General features: G+C 34.5%; 1 protein-coding gene and 1 long non-coding RNA gene across 4 annotated transcripts in view; one reads left to right on the forward strand and one right to left on the reverse strand.

Moving 5' to 3' along the window:
* Positions 1–1,098: 1,098 nt before the first annotated feature.
* ETAA1 (ETAA1 activator of ATR kinase) lies at positions 1,099–15,588 on the reverse strand. Of its 2 annotated transcripts, XM_003830911.5 has the most exons (6): positions 15,190–15,588; positions 13,560–13,688; positions 13,231–13,307; positions 9,877–9,989; positions 7,600–9,626; positions 1,099–3,026 (listed from the first exon to the last, which is right to left on the reverse strand). In XM_003830911.5, exons 1-6 carry the CDS (start codon positions 15,410–15,412, stop codon positions 2,899–2,901), a joined length of 2,697 nt encoding a protein of 898 aa, XP_003830959.2. In that variant the 5' UTR covers positions 15,413–15,588; the 3' UTR covers positions 1,099–2,898. The 2 variants fall into 2 exon arrangements, with proteins under 2 accessions (XP_003830959.2, XP_063450666.1); XM_063594596.1 differs by lacking the exons at positions 13,560–13,688; positions 15,190–15,588 and having other exon boundaries at positions 9,877–12,511; positions 13,231–13,291.
* LOC103783712 (uncharacterized) overlaps positions 14,727–16,978 on the forward strand; it is a 220,410-nt gene continuing 218,158 nt past the window's right edge. The window contains exon 1 of one of the 2 annotated variants that reach the window (XR_609284.6): positions 14,727–14,941. This is a non-coding gene — a long non-coding RNA (uncharacterized LOC103783712). The remainder of the gene's footprint in view (positions 14,942–16,978) is intronic. The other variant, XR_010109201.1, reaches the window with a different exon arrangement.

Here is a 16,978-nt window from a genome sequence, read left to right on the forward strand (position 1 = left end):
ATAATCACTTAACGCTAGTGCTAGGCTTAAATTGTTCCTAGAAACATTTCCCAACCCTAAAACTGAGAGAATCAGAGTCAAATTGTCTCAAGTCGGGGAGGGCAGGATTTCTGCCACCAGATTCTGTCTAAATTCATTCAACATTTAATGAGTAACCACTGGCTATCAGTATCAGGTGGACAGAAATGAGAAAGGTGTCTCTGTTCTTGGTAACTTAAAAGCTGGTAATAATAGGGTAGTATATAAGGCAGTGTTTCCCATGGTAGGATACATATCTGCATACCACTAACTGTCTGCAGTAAGCAACCCAAATGTTCCTGGGGTCCGAGTCATCTGTCTATAACAGAAAAAGATGAATGAGAGATAAGCTCCGCTTTCAACAGGCTCTTTTTGGAAATAATGGCATTATTAGCATCAGTCTGAGATGCAGAAACAGCAGCGGAACTTTAGGGGGAAATTGCCAGGCTACCAGTTGTCCCTTCCCCAGATTCCCTACAGACTAGGAAAGAGAAAAGCCAGGCAAACTATATAGACAGCCCTCTGCATGCTCATTTACGGGCCATTCACCCCCTAATGTTTCCAACAAGGGCTAAAGGAAGAGTCAGGATAGGAAAGGAGAGTGGTATGAACAGGAGCAGTGACCCTAAAAACCAGTCATGTGAGGTTCAGATGTACAGGGCCATTACACCTGCCACCACCCAGAAGTGCTATAAAAGTTTTTTTTTTTTTTTTAAAAAAAAGGGAGTCACTTAGAGAAAACTATTACGTAAATAATACTATGAGCTGTATAAGAATTTGGCAGAATTACCGGAGACACAAAATGACAAATTATAAAATAAGATTTATACAACTAAACAACACATAAAGGCATTATAGTATTGCTCAATGAAAGACACAATAATTAGTACCATTATGATCAGAGAGAAGCAATCAATTCCAGTGAAGATGGTTAGGTACGAGGTTCAAACAGACTAATTAGGCTGAGTCTAAATGAATGAACAGAATAGGCTAAAAGTACTCTTAAAAAAGCAAGCAGTAAGCAGGGAGGAGCTTAAGCAAGGACAGAGATATCCAAAGCATAGTCAGAACACAGTGAAGCCACTTTTAGTAAAAGATTCTCAGCTCTTTATTTTCGTACATAGAAACTACTTGCATTTATCTAGGTTATTATATATTCCTGGAAAAATAATACAGGTTAGCTAAACTCCAGTACTCCACTGTAGATATGAAAATACCATTTTTGATGTACAGTCTGCAACGTAAAATGGTTGACTTACAATTTTTCAACTCTAACGTGATGCAGAAGTGATATGCGTTCAATAGAAACCATACTTTAAAGTTTGATTCTTTCCCAGGCTAGAGATATGTGGTACAACATTCTCATGATGCTGGGCATCAGCTCAACTGATACTCTACAGTGTGCCATATTGCCAGATGATTTGCCCAACTCTAGGCTAATATAAGTGATTTGAGCATGTTTAAGGTAGGCTAAGCTAAGCTATGTTGTTGGGTAGATTAAGTGTAGTAAATGCATTTTTAACTTAAGGTATTTTCAACTCATGATGGGTTTATTGGGATGTAACTACACGGTAAGTTGAGGAGTATCTGTATAGCTATAGGGCAGTAACTACCATATTATCACAGCTTTGAGACACTTGATAGTGATAAATGCCACACCATGACAGGTGTTTCATATCTCTAACTTTCTCTAAATCTCCTAAAACCATTTAAGAGGAATAAAGCATCCTCCCTGCCTTACGCCCTCTAGTTGGACTTCTATTACTGGTTTAGCAAATTCCAAATAGGCAAAACGGCAAAAAAAGAAAAAAACAAAACAGTAATAGAGAAGAAAAGATGAGTCAACTAAGTAAATTAATTGAGGGGAAAATTAGTTACAGAAAAACTGAAAAGAAAAAAGATTCTCATTTTTATATCCTGGAAAGACTAATTCTTTAAAGCAAAATAAGGAACAATGAGCATTATTATCAAACAGTCCTTATTGTGCTTTTAATTACATCTTTTGTTTTATACTAGAAAATAATACTCCCTCAAGTTATTTTATGTACTGATACTTTGAAACAAACAGTATAATTGTTTAGGTGTCCAAATAAATCATTCTAATCGTAGCACAGCATTAACTTGTCTATGACTTTGAAAACAGTATTACTTTTTCTCACCGACACAATAAGGAAGCTGGACCAGATGACATATGAAGTTTCTGCCAGTTCTAAATGTTAATGATGCCACATTACTTTTGTAGACAATCCACTACTTCTTTTCCTCTATGTTAGACTTCTAAAATCAAAGTTTTCCTAAATATGGTGGAAAGTTTCCAAAATGTGTCATATTTTAGAATTATTAAAATTCAAATCCACTTCTAAGAACTGAACATAATTTCCTTACAAATAAAGTCCTTTATTTCATATCAACCATGTTCCTAGAAATATGAAAGTATTAATTAAAATCTGGAAGTGTATAAAAACCTTAAGCAACAGTTAATGAAAGTAAAACTACAAAAACAGTCTCTACTAACTTAGAAAGTTGAAGTTTTGTATTAGGAAAAGACATTAGAATAGGAAATAACGTAGATTACCTCTTTTTTGATGATCCTCTGCAATAATAGCATTTAAAAATATAACTACTTTCCTCTGTATAATATCCGTACATAATTGCTAACTTTCCTGAATTTCCAAAACTTGTATATAATGACTTTCAAATACATGTCCAAGGAAATGTTTCATTTACCATTGCAAACAAACATTGATTTATTAAATAAAGTAGAAGTCCAGGCTTTATAAAAGTCAGCATTACATTTCTCACAGAGAAATCAAGAAAAAAAAATTTCCTATCACAGATAGTTATCAGCAGTCTTTGTGAAGTCTTCCAACTAATATTTCATTAAAGAAATGAAGTGGGAGCTGCATTTACAGATGAGGCTCGTGCTTTAGCCATTCTCCGAACCAGTGCTTCTTGTCTTTTTCTCTGAATTTCTTCAGGAGAACACTTTCTATTTTTCTCTTCTTCCTCTAAAAATTCAACAAAAGATGAGTTTTACTTTTATAGCCTATAAAGTCATTCAATATGTGCTTTAATTTTTGCTTTTTTTAATCACCCAGATTTGCCATATTAGTTGGCTATTAAATCAAACTAAACTACTGAATATAAAATTCTAAGTACATAATACAGATATAATGCTCCAGTTCAAAAGAAAATCAAGCACTGATGGATCTGTCTCTATTTGATACATTCTTTTCACAGTGTGATAAAATTCAATTTGATAGAAAACTGACTACCCACCAAATAATTCTTGTGGAAAATGACATCTAATTTATATGACCCACGAATAAATATATCTTAAAAAAGGATACATTGGGATTTAAAATGTTATGTAAACTTTAATTGGAAAATAGTCAAAATATAAGGAATTAAATTAGCTATCAATCTCAGTGTATATTTACATAAGATGTTATATTAATATTCACATCTACTTTCCCTATAGAGCTATAAAGTTTTCATTTCATCCACTGAGGAAATATATTTTAGAGTGATAAAATGAAATCTGTCATGTCAAACTGGTTACCTGTGATTCACTGTCAGAAATTATATTTTTATTTGGAGGATGCATTTTGGAGAAACTTTAAAATAATCTCAATTAACTTAGTAAGTTGAAGCTTTGTATTAGAAATCACTTTCTCATTTAAATGATATTTTAAGTTTAAGACTATCACCCTAATACATATTTAAGTATATCATTTATTCTGACATTTAGAAAAAGATTCACAATTTATGAGACATTTCTCTTGTTAACTAACAGAGGCATTTTCCAAAATATATAATCTGCCTCCCTTTCCTTTCTTGGTATAATCAGAAATGGGAGGGGGTATTCAGGCCAAGAAATACATATTTTAAATAAGTTTCCCAGATGATTTTGATGGCTTTTATTTCCTAAGCTATTTACCTAACAGACTGTAGATATTTTTTCCTAAAGAGAGACACCAGAAGATACTTTCTAATTAGCTTGACTAATTATCTAATACTTTAGTCTCAAAGCTGAGAAACACAACAAACTCAGACTACACATACAAAGACTTTACACTGAATTTGACTGTGTGGAAAGAAAACAGGTTAATAATCTACAACAGCAGAAAACATAACTTCCTAAAGTTGGTCTTACAATTTGCTTGGCAATATTATAGAAAATAATTTCAAATGATAATCAGGTCACACCATGAAAATTTGATTTAGGGACTCATCCATTTTTCCCATCAGTCTTTCCTTTAACTCAATCTATAATAAAAATACACAATGAAGTCTTAAAATATTGTAAAGTACTAAGCAAAAGCTGCTCTTCTTAATCTTGATCTTACAGTGCAAGGGTCAGTAATTTTTTTTTTTTCCTGTAAAGAGTCAGAAAGCAAGAATGTTAACCTTTGAGTATCTTGTTGCAACTGCTCACCTGTACCACTGTAGCAAAAATAGTGATGGATAATGTATAAATAACTGATGAGCTGTATTCAAATAAAACCTGTTTATGGACAATGAAATCTGGATTTCATACAATTTTCAAATGTCATGAAATATTATTCTCCTTTTAATTTTTTTCCAACCATTTAAAATGTAAAAAACATTTTTAGTGTGCTGGCTATACATAAACAAGCTGCAGGCTGGATTTGGACAGATCATAGTTTGCCAACTCCTGCCTGAAATAAATGTGGGAGTTAAGTGAGTTTTGTTTCAGAGATACTTCCCTGGAGAGCAGCTTGCTACATACCAAAGTAAAAGGAAGTAGAAACAATAGAAAATATCAACAAAGTTAATAGTAATTAAGAGATTCAGTACTATCAATAAGCTTAAAGAAAATATTGATAAGGTAAGCTAAAACGCAGATTATCCATAAAAAATGCAAGATAGATTGGTAGATAGGAGTTTTGGGAAAACTCAAATACTCCAGGAGGTTTAGTCTTTTATAGAATTATAACTATAGTTGACCCTTGAACAACATGGGCTTGAACAGGCAAGTCCACTCATTTGTAGGTTGTTTTCTGCATCTGACACCCCTGAGACAGCAAGACCAACTCCTACTCTTCTTCCTTCTCGGCCTACTAGACATGAAGATTATGAGGATGAAGACCTTTATGATGATCCACTTTCACTTAATGAATAGTAAATATTATTTTCTCTTCCTTATTTTCTTAATAACACTTTTCCAGCTTATTATAAGAATACAGTATATAATACATATAAGAGCATACAAAATATGTATTAATTAATTATGTTATCGGAAAGGTTTCTGGTCAACAGCAGGCTATTAGCAGTTAAGTTTTTAGGGGATCAAAAGTTATACACAGACTTTCGACTGCAAATCAGATCAGCGCCTCTAACCCCCACATTGTTCAAGGGTCAACTCTATCTGTAAATAAAGTCATGCTAGGAACATGCTTGATTTAGTTACAGTATGCTCACTTTAATACAAATTTAAATACTTAAAATTATTATAGATTGAGAACAATTTTTAATATTTCAAAATATCTAGTTTGGGCTATCATGTAAAGCAAGCTTGTCCAACCCGCAGCCCGCAAGCTACCCGCAGCCCAGGATGGCTTTGAATGCAGCCCAACACAAATTCATAAACTTTTTTACAACATTATGAGATTTTTTTGTGATTTTTTTTTTTTTTTTTAGTTCATCAGCTATTGTTATTGTCAGTGTATCTTATGTGTGATCCAAGATAATTCTTCCAATGTGGGCCAGGGAAGCCAAAAGATTGGACACCCTGGGTGTAGAGAACTATTTACTGTCAGTGTTGATAAGATAAATTGGTATAACTGCTTCGGATAGAAATTTGGTGGTATCCATCAAATTTTAAAACTTCCTCTTGTAGCAATTTTTTATGAATTAACAGATACAATTATACAAGCATGCGGAAATTTATGCAGAAGGATATTTACTGGAGTATTGTTTGTAATTGCAAAAGACTGCAACCAACCCAAACTTCCATCACAGAGAAACAGTTAAATTATGATACATCCACCATATATATCACAGTCATTAATAGGACTAAAATAAATTTATATGTACTAATAGGAAAAGACAGCTATAATATATTAAGGCAAAAGCAAGTTGCCAAATAGTGGGTATACAGATTTATTTATATTTAAATAGATCTATAGGTATATATATATGCATACACATATATATGTACATACACACACACATATCGTTTTATATTCATAGAAAATGCTACATCATACCAACTATTAATAGTGGTTTTCCGTAAGGGATGGTTATCAGAAAGGAGAAACAGAAGACTTAACTTTTTCCTTTAAATTATTCTATACTGTTTTACTTTTCTTTTTAAATAACTAGCATATTACTGTTGTAAATTTAAAAAAAAAGTCACTTAGATAGGAAAGTTGTAACAGTAATGCCAACAAGACAGAGAAGAGTCACTAAATATTTAATTGCAACTTGTGATGAAAGCAATTAGGAAATAAAAAATAAACAAGGAGATCTATTTATAGACTCTTCAAGGAAGGCCTCTGTGAGAAAGTAGTACTTATATTGAGATGTAAGAAAGCACCAACAAAAGAGTGGGGAAGGGGTCACATGTTGAAAAGAAGTAGTTTTAGTCAAAGGGAAGAGCACGGTCTAAGTTCCTGGACAAGGAAGAAAAACATACACTGTTTGAAAAACTAAAAGATAGCTGGTATAGCTGAAGCTTAGTAGGTAAGGAAAAAAGAGGAGACGCAGGTTAAAGAGAGATAATCCACAGCTTTGTTGGTCACAGTATACAGTTTGGATTTTATTTGAAATATGACGGGCAGCCATTGAAGGTTGTTTTAAGCATAGAAACGCCATTTTTGCCCATCCAATTTTAAAAGGCTATTCCACTATTTGGAGATAAGAATTGAAAGGAGATAGATAAAAGAACTGCAGTAGTCTCATCAAGAAATGTTAACTTGTTGTAGAAAGAAAAATGGACAGTTTGGGGATACGGTTTTTGAGATAGAAAGAATGAAACTTATTGATAGAATGGAGACTTGGGGAAAAGAGAAATTGGAAGAATCAGAAATGATAGCTGTTATCAAATAAGTAAATCATAATTTTAACCATCACCGCTAGCACGTTTATATCAAATATCACACTAGTAAAGACGTTTAACTAGAATGCTCTAAATTTCTAAATATTATTTACCTCACTGCTTCATCATCTGCTTCCCAGAAGATTACTCAAGTTTTAAAACAATTTAGTAAATACAATCTTAATGAACACTATAATACATATATCTAAAGGTATGATTTTCCAAGAAAGAATAAGTTATTCAAAAAATATTTACTGAGTACCTACTATATGCCAGTCATTGTATTAAGTGCTGGGAAAGAATTCAATGTAATATTTTGAAAAATAAACCAACTACTCTGTATAATGCAGTATAATTATTTCCAAGTATCATTTTAAGAATTCTAGTTAATTCTTAAAATTAACTAGTCATAGAATAGTTTTACCTTATACATTACTCACACTCAAAAACAACAAATAATTATTTTACTACTTTTTAAGATGCTTTTCAAAGAAAACTATTTCATATTTCATACATACCTTTTGAAGATTGTTTGAAAGATTCAGAAAGTTTCACCAAAGATTGCTGTCCAACAGCTTCCTCCAGTAATGGGTTGACACTTTTCTTTTTCTCCACACCCTGTGTAATTTTGGTATCAGACATACTTCCAGTTATACAATTTTGATTAAACTGAGAAAGAATCTGAGAATCTTTCATCCTTGTAAATGTAAACTTTGAAAATCCAACTGTTGTGTTAAGGTTGCTGTGAGCTTCATCTGTTATAGTCTTATGGCATAGCTGCTTAGTACTCAATTTCTTCTTATAAGTAGTAATTTCTGTATTCATATGATCTGAAGTTACATTCAAACTTGAACTTCCTGAAAGAACCAATTTGGAACTATTCACTTGTATTGGAACATCAGTGTTAGTATAAGACACATGCAGATTATTTATCTGACAGTTTGAGATCTTAGAATACATAGTCAAATTTGTGGCACCTAAAAATCTTGGAGAATTTCCATACATTTCCCCTTTCTCCATCTTCATTGGCTTATCTATTTGTGAGCTATTTGTCAAAGATGTCGGCACTGAAATGCTGCCTGGATTCAAATGCTTTGATTGTACCAAATTACTTCCTTGTTTAGATATAGCAAACATGTTTTTGGCTCCATGTTCGGAATTATTATTGATCTCACATATACTTTCTGATGTCTTACTGTCCTTTCTAATGTCTTGTTGCTGAGTTAGTCTTTCAATATCATCACATGCTTGGTACAACAAATCATCATCTACATCACCTGCTTCCCAGGTATTATCTAATTGATGACATGCTTTAATAATTTCATTGGCAAATGAGGGATCATTCCAATCATCAAAGAAAGAACCTACTTTTGATGCACTAGTCTGATTTGGGTTACTAACACTGGTTTCACTGCCTAGATTTGCAGAGCCAAAAAGATCAGTATTAACAGGAGCTTTAATAGACTGATTTAAAATGCACTTATTTTTCTGTTCATTAGAATATCTTGTGTTCAAAGCTGACTTCCTTTCAGAAGCATGTACAGTAGATTTAGTAAGAATATCTTCCTTTATTTTTGTCAGATTAGATGTAACTATACAATCTTGAATTTCGTCTTGAATAACAATTTTATTGGAAGAGTTCTCAAATTTCATTTTATTTCCAGTGGATAATTTGTTTGATTTATTTGAATTTGGTGAAAATCTATATTCTGCATCTATTAATTCTCTGTCATATGTCTTTGAAGAAAGATCTTGTAATACTTTTGAATCTCCTAACCTGGCATCTGGACTTGTATTTGCTCTTGACGTATTTTTAACAGTTTTACTATTAAAGGTACAGATTTCCTTTTGATCAGTAACATGGGCTGTTTTAGAAGGAAAGAGTTCAGGCATGTCGATATTTTGCATAGCAAAAGGTTCATTATCTAGTAAGTTTTCCCAATCATCCTCAAAATCACTTGTAGTAAATGCATCAATGTACTTATTAGAAGTTTCTGGCTCCTTAGTACAGGAAGTCACACATGATTTTGTCATTATGGGTGTATCTACTTGAGAAGAAAGTGATCGTGGGCTTTTATTTGACAGTTTTTCAATGACCAGAGTTTCATTAGTAATGATTTTCTCCTCTTTCAAAGCATTTGTCTTTACAAAGGTAGTATTACTGCTGCTCCAAAAAGCCTCTGGCAGTTCTTGGCTTAACTGTCCGCTACATTTCTGAGTAGAACCATCAAAAATAGCATTAAAGGCTGCTTCAGCAATTTGGTCAAATGGCTTCTGACTGCTATTTTGATCATTTGCCACAGACATCTTGGTGTTTCCTTTGATTGGCTTTTTTGTAGCATTATCTATTTCGGGAACTATATTATGTGATGACCACATCTGTATATTATCTTTATAATTACTTAAAATCTCTGTTTCTGAAATCGTCTGGGTAAAATCATAATTCCTCTTGTTTTGCTCTTGAATCACATCTAGCTCTTCCATATTTTTATCAAATTGTTTAGCCAGTTTCATAAGTTCTTCTTCTTGACTTTGTGTTTTTAACCTATTAAACAAGATTAAAAAATAACTAAAAATGTTCTGAAACATTATATCCAACTGTTATTTAACATATTTTGATGTTAAAGCTCTGAGATTTTAACAGTTATAATTATTTTAACTCCAAAATTTGATAGATCAAAACTGTGGAAATTTTATTAACAAAAATTTTGATATATTCACAAAACCAAAATGGAGTATTATCAAAAAATATTTGCTTCACTGAATTTCAGAAAAGCTGAAAAGTCTTAACTTACTTTGTGCAGCTGATTTTTGCTCTTGATTTTCCTTTTGCTACACTGGGAGTACATGGAATAGCAGTTTCACCAATCCACATGTCCAGCATAGAATTTGTTGTTGGTTTTTCATCCTTTGGCAGATAGGGAAAAAAAGAGGTATAAAGTACCAGCGTAGCATCCCCCCCTTCCAAAAAAACAAAAGAAAGAAAAAAGAAAATAAAAACTAACGATTTTGAATTAATTTCCTAAATTCTGGTGAGGTAACACTTACCAAACTCAAAAACAATAAGTTGGGAGATAGCAATAATAAGCTACAATAATTGATCCACTTATGTTTCAGAGAATGAAAACATTCAGAATTACAAATTGCTTATTTTAAAAAAAAGTTTTAAGAATTAAATTTATCAAATGTACATTTAATAACAGAAGCATGTTTTTATCAAAAGAAAATTGACATTTTAATTGTCCTAAGATATTTATAAAAACATTAGTGTCAGAAACTGTGTGGCAGAAATCATCAGAATTGAGAGGAGATACATATGGAATTCTTTCTGTATCATCTGTTTCTCCAAATTTTCTTTATCCTTATTATAATCTTTATCTAAAGTTGGACAATCCATGTTGACCTAAATTAAGAACACTCAGAATTAAGATCAGGAATGAATTAAGAGATAAGAGCAAGGTTAGAACTGATGCTAAGAATGAGACAGGAATAAGAATAAAAAAATAGAGAAAGCAGAAAAGTTTAGCCCAGATAATATACAGAAAAAAGGCATTTTAGACCTGGATACTTTTGCTGTACCTTTCAGTCACTTGATCACACAAAAAAATTACAGAATGAGCTTTAGGCATTAATTGCAAACCAAACCAACAAATCAAATCAAGTAACCATTTTCACTCTATTTTATAGTACCTAGAATGAACATAAATATCACACAAGTTAAAAAATAATTTTACTACTAGATTATAGGCTACTCAAAGGCAAGGACTCTTCTTAGAATAACTCAGCATCCAGCACAATATTGGGCATACCAGTGTCAGTATACATTTATTTACTAGAAGATTTAGGTGAAAAGATCCCTACAACTTGGTACTTCAAATCCTCAATGAATCAAAAAAGTTTTCTTAATGTCAACTTGAACCTAGTTGCCTTTAGCTTTGCAAATACTCAAGAAAATCAGTAATTTCACTTTCAGAGTCAATATATTTTCCCTTTTATTTCAACAATCTTGAATTTAAAGAATTTAAAGAATCATAGTCTTAATTATGAACTCTGCCATTTACAAAAGTAATTTTAAATTCATTCAATTTTCAGAGAACTAAATTATGACTTTATGTACCCAACTTTACATATATATGGGTCCTATGTATGTTTGTATACTATTTATACATGTTATATTACATATTTCTTCATGAATAATTACATAATTTATTGATTTTCAACCATAATCCAGGTGCTGTATAAGGTATCTAAATGCATTACTTCATTTCATTATAAAAAGTATACTGTGCAAAGCTGTATAAATGAAGATATATACCATCTTCAAATAAACAACATTGTATAAAAGTATCCCTGCAAAAAGTGAACTGACTGTCCAACCAAAATAAAAGCGCATATTTAAAAAAATGCTATCTCTGAAAATGTTAAAACTAAATGATTTGAGAATGACTCACCTAAAAATAAACAATATAAGTATTTGTCATTCTGAGAACATGACAAGCTTTCAAACAGACCTTGAAACTGCTAAAGATTTATATGCTTTAAAAGTACTCAGTTTAAGAGGGTAACATTTTAAAGCTACTAATTTCACTATATTTTTTTCTTTTATACAAGTTACCACTTGTGTACTGTTGTCATTTCTTTATATGAGCTATTATTTCCAGCCCACTTAGGTAAAGAGTCCAATAATTTATTCACAACTATCTTTTTATCACTATTTAGACTGGCCCGCCCAAACACATTTTATTATGCTTCTTTCATGTGAAACCCACAATTAATGAAGATCTATTGTTAACTTATAGAGTAAGTACTATTATGGCATAAATGCTATTTAACTAATGAACTGTAAGTAAAATGAATTTCTATGACATGCTAAAAATGGAATGTAGAGCTAGTAGCAACAGAGTTGTTTTGACTGTGCTAGGTGTAATTTTGGATATTTTATAGCTGCTAAGAAAAACTTCATTTTCTGTCTCTTCCACCTGGGTGACAGTAATTCTTCAAACCATGTTTTGGGCCAGTGCCATCTATTGTTTATGGTCAACATATAGTAACTATTCAAGCGCAGGTTAAGGAAAAATGGCATACTTCCTTCAGAGAAGACACTAAGCAAAAATGTTCTCTGGATTTAAATGTTAAATAAGAAAAAGAGAACAAAAAGTAAAGAAGTTCAGAACAGTTTCACGTATTGAGCCTTTGCTTCTTAGTAATTATAATATTAGAGTTACTGGATTGCTTTGTGTCAAATGATTGACTTGAACATATTTCTATTTCACTCAAACAATACAAGAACAGAAATGAAAAAAAGAAACGAAACACTCAAAAAAAAAATTTTTTTTTAAGAGACGGGGTCTTAAACTCCTGGCCTCAAGCAATCTTCCTGCCTCAGCCTTCCTCCCAAAATGCTGAGATTACAGGAATGAGTCACCATGCCTGTCCAAGAAAAAAAAAAAAAAACCTTTGGAGATGGTTCTATTACAGTAACAACCTTAACGTAACCTTACAATTATAGCACTCTATAGTTTACAAAGAATTTTTATCTAGTTTAATCCTCATAATGATCCAATGAAGACAGCAAGAGCAACACAATAATTCTAGTTCATGGCTGAATGAACTGAAGTGGTGAGAGTTTAAATAACTTGCACTGGGTCACACAGCATAGGAGGTTGAATGAGGACTAAATTTGAATTCAGTGCTCTCCACTTTTGTAAGTGTTTCTTGATAATCTTATAAGTCAATGAGTATTATTAGTTTCAATGGGGAAATGTTACAGACAGGAAGTACCAATCACAAAACAATCATAGAAGTATAAACTTTTTTCACTGCCTTATTCTATTATTTTAGCAACTTGAAAAATGATGTTGTATGTTGTTAAGCACAACATTACAGATAAACACAATGCCCTAGTCAAAAATTACTCTAAAAAATTAAAACAAGATATATACTTAAGAAAATATCTTGTATTTTATATTATATTCCTTTTTTCAAAATATGTATTTCAAAAGTAGAAAAGGCAAAACAGTAATCTTTGCTGCCTTATTTTTGGAAAAAAGAATTATAATAGACAATACTTTTCATTTAAAGAAACTACAAAAACTTAGTGGCACATTCTTCACTGTTTTAAAACAAACTGTAAAACTAGTGATATTTACCTGAGGAGCAATACGATTAACAATATGTGAAATCTCATCACTATCTGTGGTGTAAATCTGTTTTTTTCTTCCTTTACCTAAAGAAACAAAGACATTTCTATAAATTTTAAACAAAAAACCCTCAATTTTAAAAAACAGCTGTCACTTCTTAGAAAGTAATTTTATTTAGTGCAGCTTAGAGGATTATGTGTTTACATCACATACTTATACAGATAAAATCATATAACATTCTCAGAGGTTCCCGATGCTATTATCTGACTAGAATTCTAGTTAAATCTGAATCATTTATCAAATATTTACTCACATAAAAAATGTTAATAATTAATTACCTAACTGCTTTGTCAATGGAGAATTCTGATCCCAAAAGATATCATTCTGTCCATCTGGATCATTAGGAGAACTGAAGGAAGATGACAGTGAGTCCATTTTCAGCGCTCTCTTTGGTGTTTCATACCTTTCTATATAAAATATGAGTAAAATAACAATTGTTGCATTTTAAAGCATTACCTTACTTCGTAAGACCCCAAGGTCAAATAGCTGAGACTAACTTTTATAGTCCAAGATAATTTTTTTTCCCAGAGATAATTACCTGAACCGTAACAGAAATGCTTGTTTCACATAAAAATCCACGCGGCACTTCGCAAACTTCACATTGTAAATAGCAAACACTTCTAGATAATCCAGAAGCTTTATGAATGCATAATACAATACTGTATAACCTAAGTCATTCTATTTATTACCATTGAGTCTTGGAGGCTTTGGGGAACCATCTGTAATTTATAGGTACATTCAAAAATCCAAAGTAACCCAACAGAAACCTAAATATGTTTAGCCCCCTTTCACCAACTCTATCTAATCTACATTAATTGCCATTCTTCAAAAACCATTAGTGATCCAATGCTTGGGAATTTTTGTCTAGAATCACTTTCAAATTTTTATAAAGATTTTTGTTCATTCCCAAATTGCTTTATAGGAGTATTATTAAAGACATGTAAGGTGGCCGGGCGCGGTGGCTGTAATCCCAGCACTTTGGGAGGCCGAGGCGGGTGGATCACGAGGTCAGGAAATCGAGACCATCCTGGCTAACACGGTGAAACCCCTGTCTCTACCAAAAATACAAAAAATTAGCCAGGCGAGGTGGCACACGCCTGTAGTCCCAGCTACTTGGGAGGCTGAGGCAGGAGAATCGCTTGAACCCGGGAGGCGGAGGTTGCAGTGAGCCGAGATTGTGCTACTGCACTCCAGCCTGGGTGACAGAGCGAGATTCTTTCCCAAAAGAAAAAAGACACGTAAGGTAAAAAAAAAAAAAAAAAAAAAAAAAAAAGCACTATTTCAAGTACATGCTCCAGAATAAAGGCTTTTGTATGAGTTTCAGTTCCGACTAAGATTTACTAGAAGTCTTTTAAAAAGTAACACCTAAAACTAATCGAGACGAAAGAGATCCTTAGTATCTTATTTGGAGGGATGTTACACACAGGAACTTCCGGTTTATTCACAATGAGGTGAGACATCTACCAGGCTTTGAGACAAACTTTAACTTTTCCTATGAACTCTTCTCTAAAGCAGGTCACGGGGAAAAAAAGGGTTTAAAGAGAAATAACTTCTCCGGGCAAAAACTGAGGTTAGCGGGCCTATCAGCTGTTTCTTCTCACTCCACCACTGCTGCTGACTGGAGGAGCAGCCTGGAAAGCAGCCGCCCTCCCGCAAACAGGTAAACCACATTACCTATTCCTGTGGCGGAGGCAAATGGATGGTCAAACCTAACGGGGTAGTGCTGAAGTTCGGGGACAAAAGCCCATCGGGGAGTGGTATAGGATTATTTTTGGACTCTCGAGGGGTGAATCCCAGAGACAGAATACACGCTCCAGACTCCACCCCCACCCCAGATTTCCCTGTTGCAAGCTGGGCCGTGGGGATGCGGCGCCGAAGCCAAGGCAGGCCGCGCTGCCGACGTCTCACCCTCGGGGTTACTTTTACTGCACAAGGCGGCGGTCGGAGGCTGCTCTCGCTGCCGCACTGGCCCGGGAGGCCCCTCTCTAGCCCCGCAGGGCCACGAACCGCGGGCCGATCTCAGCCGCCTCCTCCCTGGCTCGACCACCGAGCCGCATTCCTCCGCCGCCGCTGTTTTGTGCGGCGTTTTCTTCGGACTAGGGCTGTCATCATGTTTCCTTCGCCGACTCATTGCCTATGGCCCGCCTCCACCAGCCGCTTCTTCTTTCACATTTTGCAAAGGGATGAGTAGGACAACAGCACTACAAACCGCACCCGGCACCAACGGCAGCCGCCATTTTGGTCGGTGGGGCGCGCGCAAGATGCGGCCGCTGATTGGCTGGGTCCGGGAGAGGGGCGGAACTGTTAAGGTGCCCAGGGCGCGCGCACTTCCGCAGCCGGGACAGGAGCCTGCTCTGGAGGAGTGACTAGGCTCAAAATCCTCCAGACTGGTGGGGGTTGTTCGGGTAGTAGTCGAGAGTGGGAGCTTGTGAGTTGGAAAGGAGATTGAATACACTAGCAACTTTTTATTGAATTTACAACGAAAATTGCACGTTAGTCAAATTCAGATTATTGAGAGTCTTCGAATTTCTCAAGAAGAGGAAATACAGCTAATTTTTCATAGATGATATGTGCATAGAAAAATCCAAAAGAAAGTAGAAAAAATTACTAAATTAATTTAAGAGTTGCTGGATACAAAGTCAATATTCAAAGACCAATGTGTTTCAATAGATTAGCAACAAATATAAAATTGAAGTTTTAAAGAGGTAGTATTTATAATAGTGCATGAGATAGCAAGTAACTAGGAATAAGTTAAAGATTGTCCTTCCTACAAAGAGAACTATAAAACATTTTTGAGGCCGGGCGCCATGGCTCAAGCCTGTAATCCCAGCACTTTGGGAGGCCGAGGCAGGCGGATCACGAGGTCAGGAGTTCAAGACCAGCCTGGCCAGCATGGCGAAACCCTGTCTCTACTAAAAATACAAAAAATTAGCCGGGTATGGTGGTGCGTGCCTGTAGTCCCGGCTACTGGGGAGGCCAAGGCAGGAGAATTGCTTGAACCTGGGAGGCGGAGGTTGCAATGAGCCGAGATTGCCCCACTGCACTTGCAGTGAGCCGAGATCGCGCATCTGCACTCCAGCCTGGGCGACAGAGGGGGACTTCGTGTAAAATAAGTAAATACATACATACATACATACAAAAATTAGCCAGGCGTGGTGGCGGGTGCCTGTAATCCCAGCTACTCGGGAGCTGAGGCAGAGAATTGCTTGAACCCGGGAGGTGGAGGTTGCAGTTTGCCGAGATTGTGCCACTGCACTCCAGCCTGGGCAACAGAGCAAGACTCCGTCTCAAAAAAAAAAAAAATTTTTTTTTTTGAAAGAAGACGAAGACCTAAATAAATGGTTACACTATGTTCATGGGTTGTGAGACTCAATATTGTTACAATGTCAGCTATTTCCAAACTGACCTATAGATTCAACATAAATACATACGAAGGCCCAGTGTGTGACTGTGTGTGTGTAACATGGTAAGTTTTTTCTAAAATTTATGTGAAAATGCAAGGGACCAAAAATATCAATAAACTCTTGAAGATCTCTCGAAGAATAATAAGGGTTGATATCTACCAGGTATCAAGACTTATGTAAAGTTATGGTAATTAAGACAGTGTTATGATGGTGTCAGGATAGACAAAGATGAAAGAAACAGGATAGCACAGAAACAGACTTCCATATAAATGAACACGATTTAAGACAAAGGT

Source organism: Pan paniscus, chromosome 12, assembly GCF_029289425.2.
Source record: "Pan paniscus chromosome 12, NHGRI_mPanPan1-v2.0_pri, whole genome shotgun sequence".
Lineage (NCBI taxonomy): Eukaryota > Metazoa > Chordata > Mammalia > Primates > Hominidae > Pan > Pan paniscus.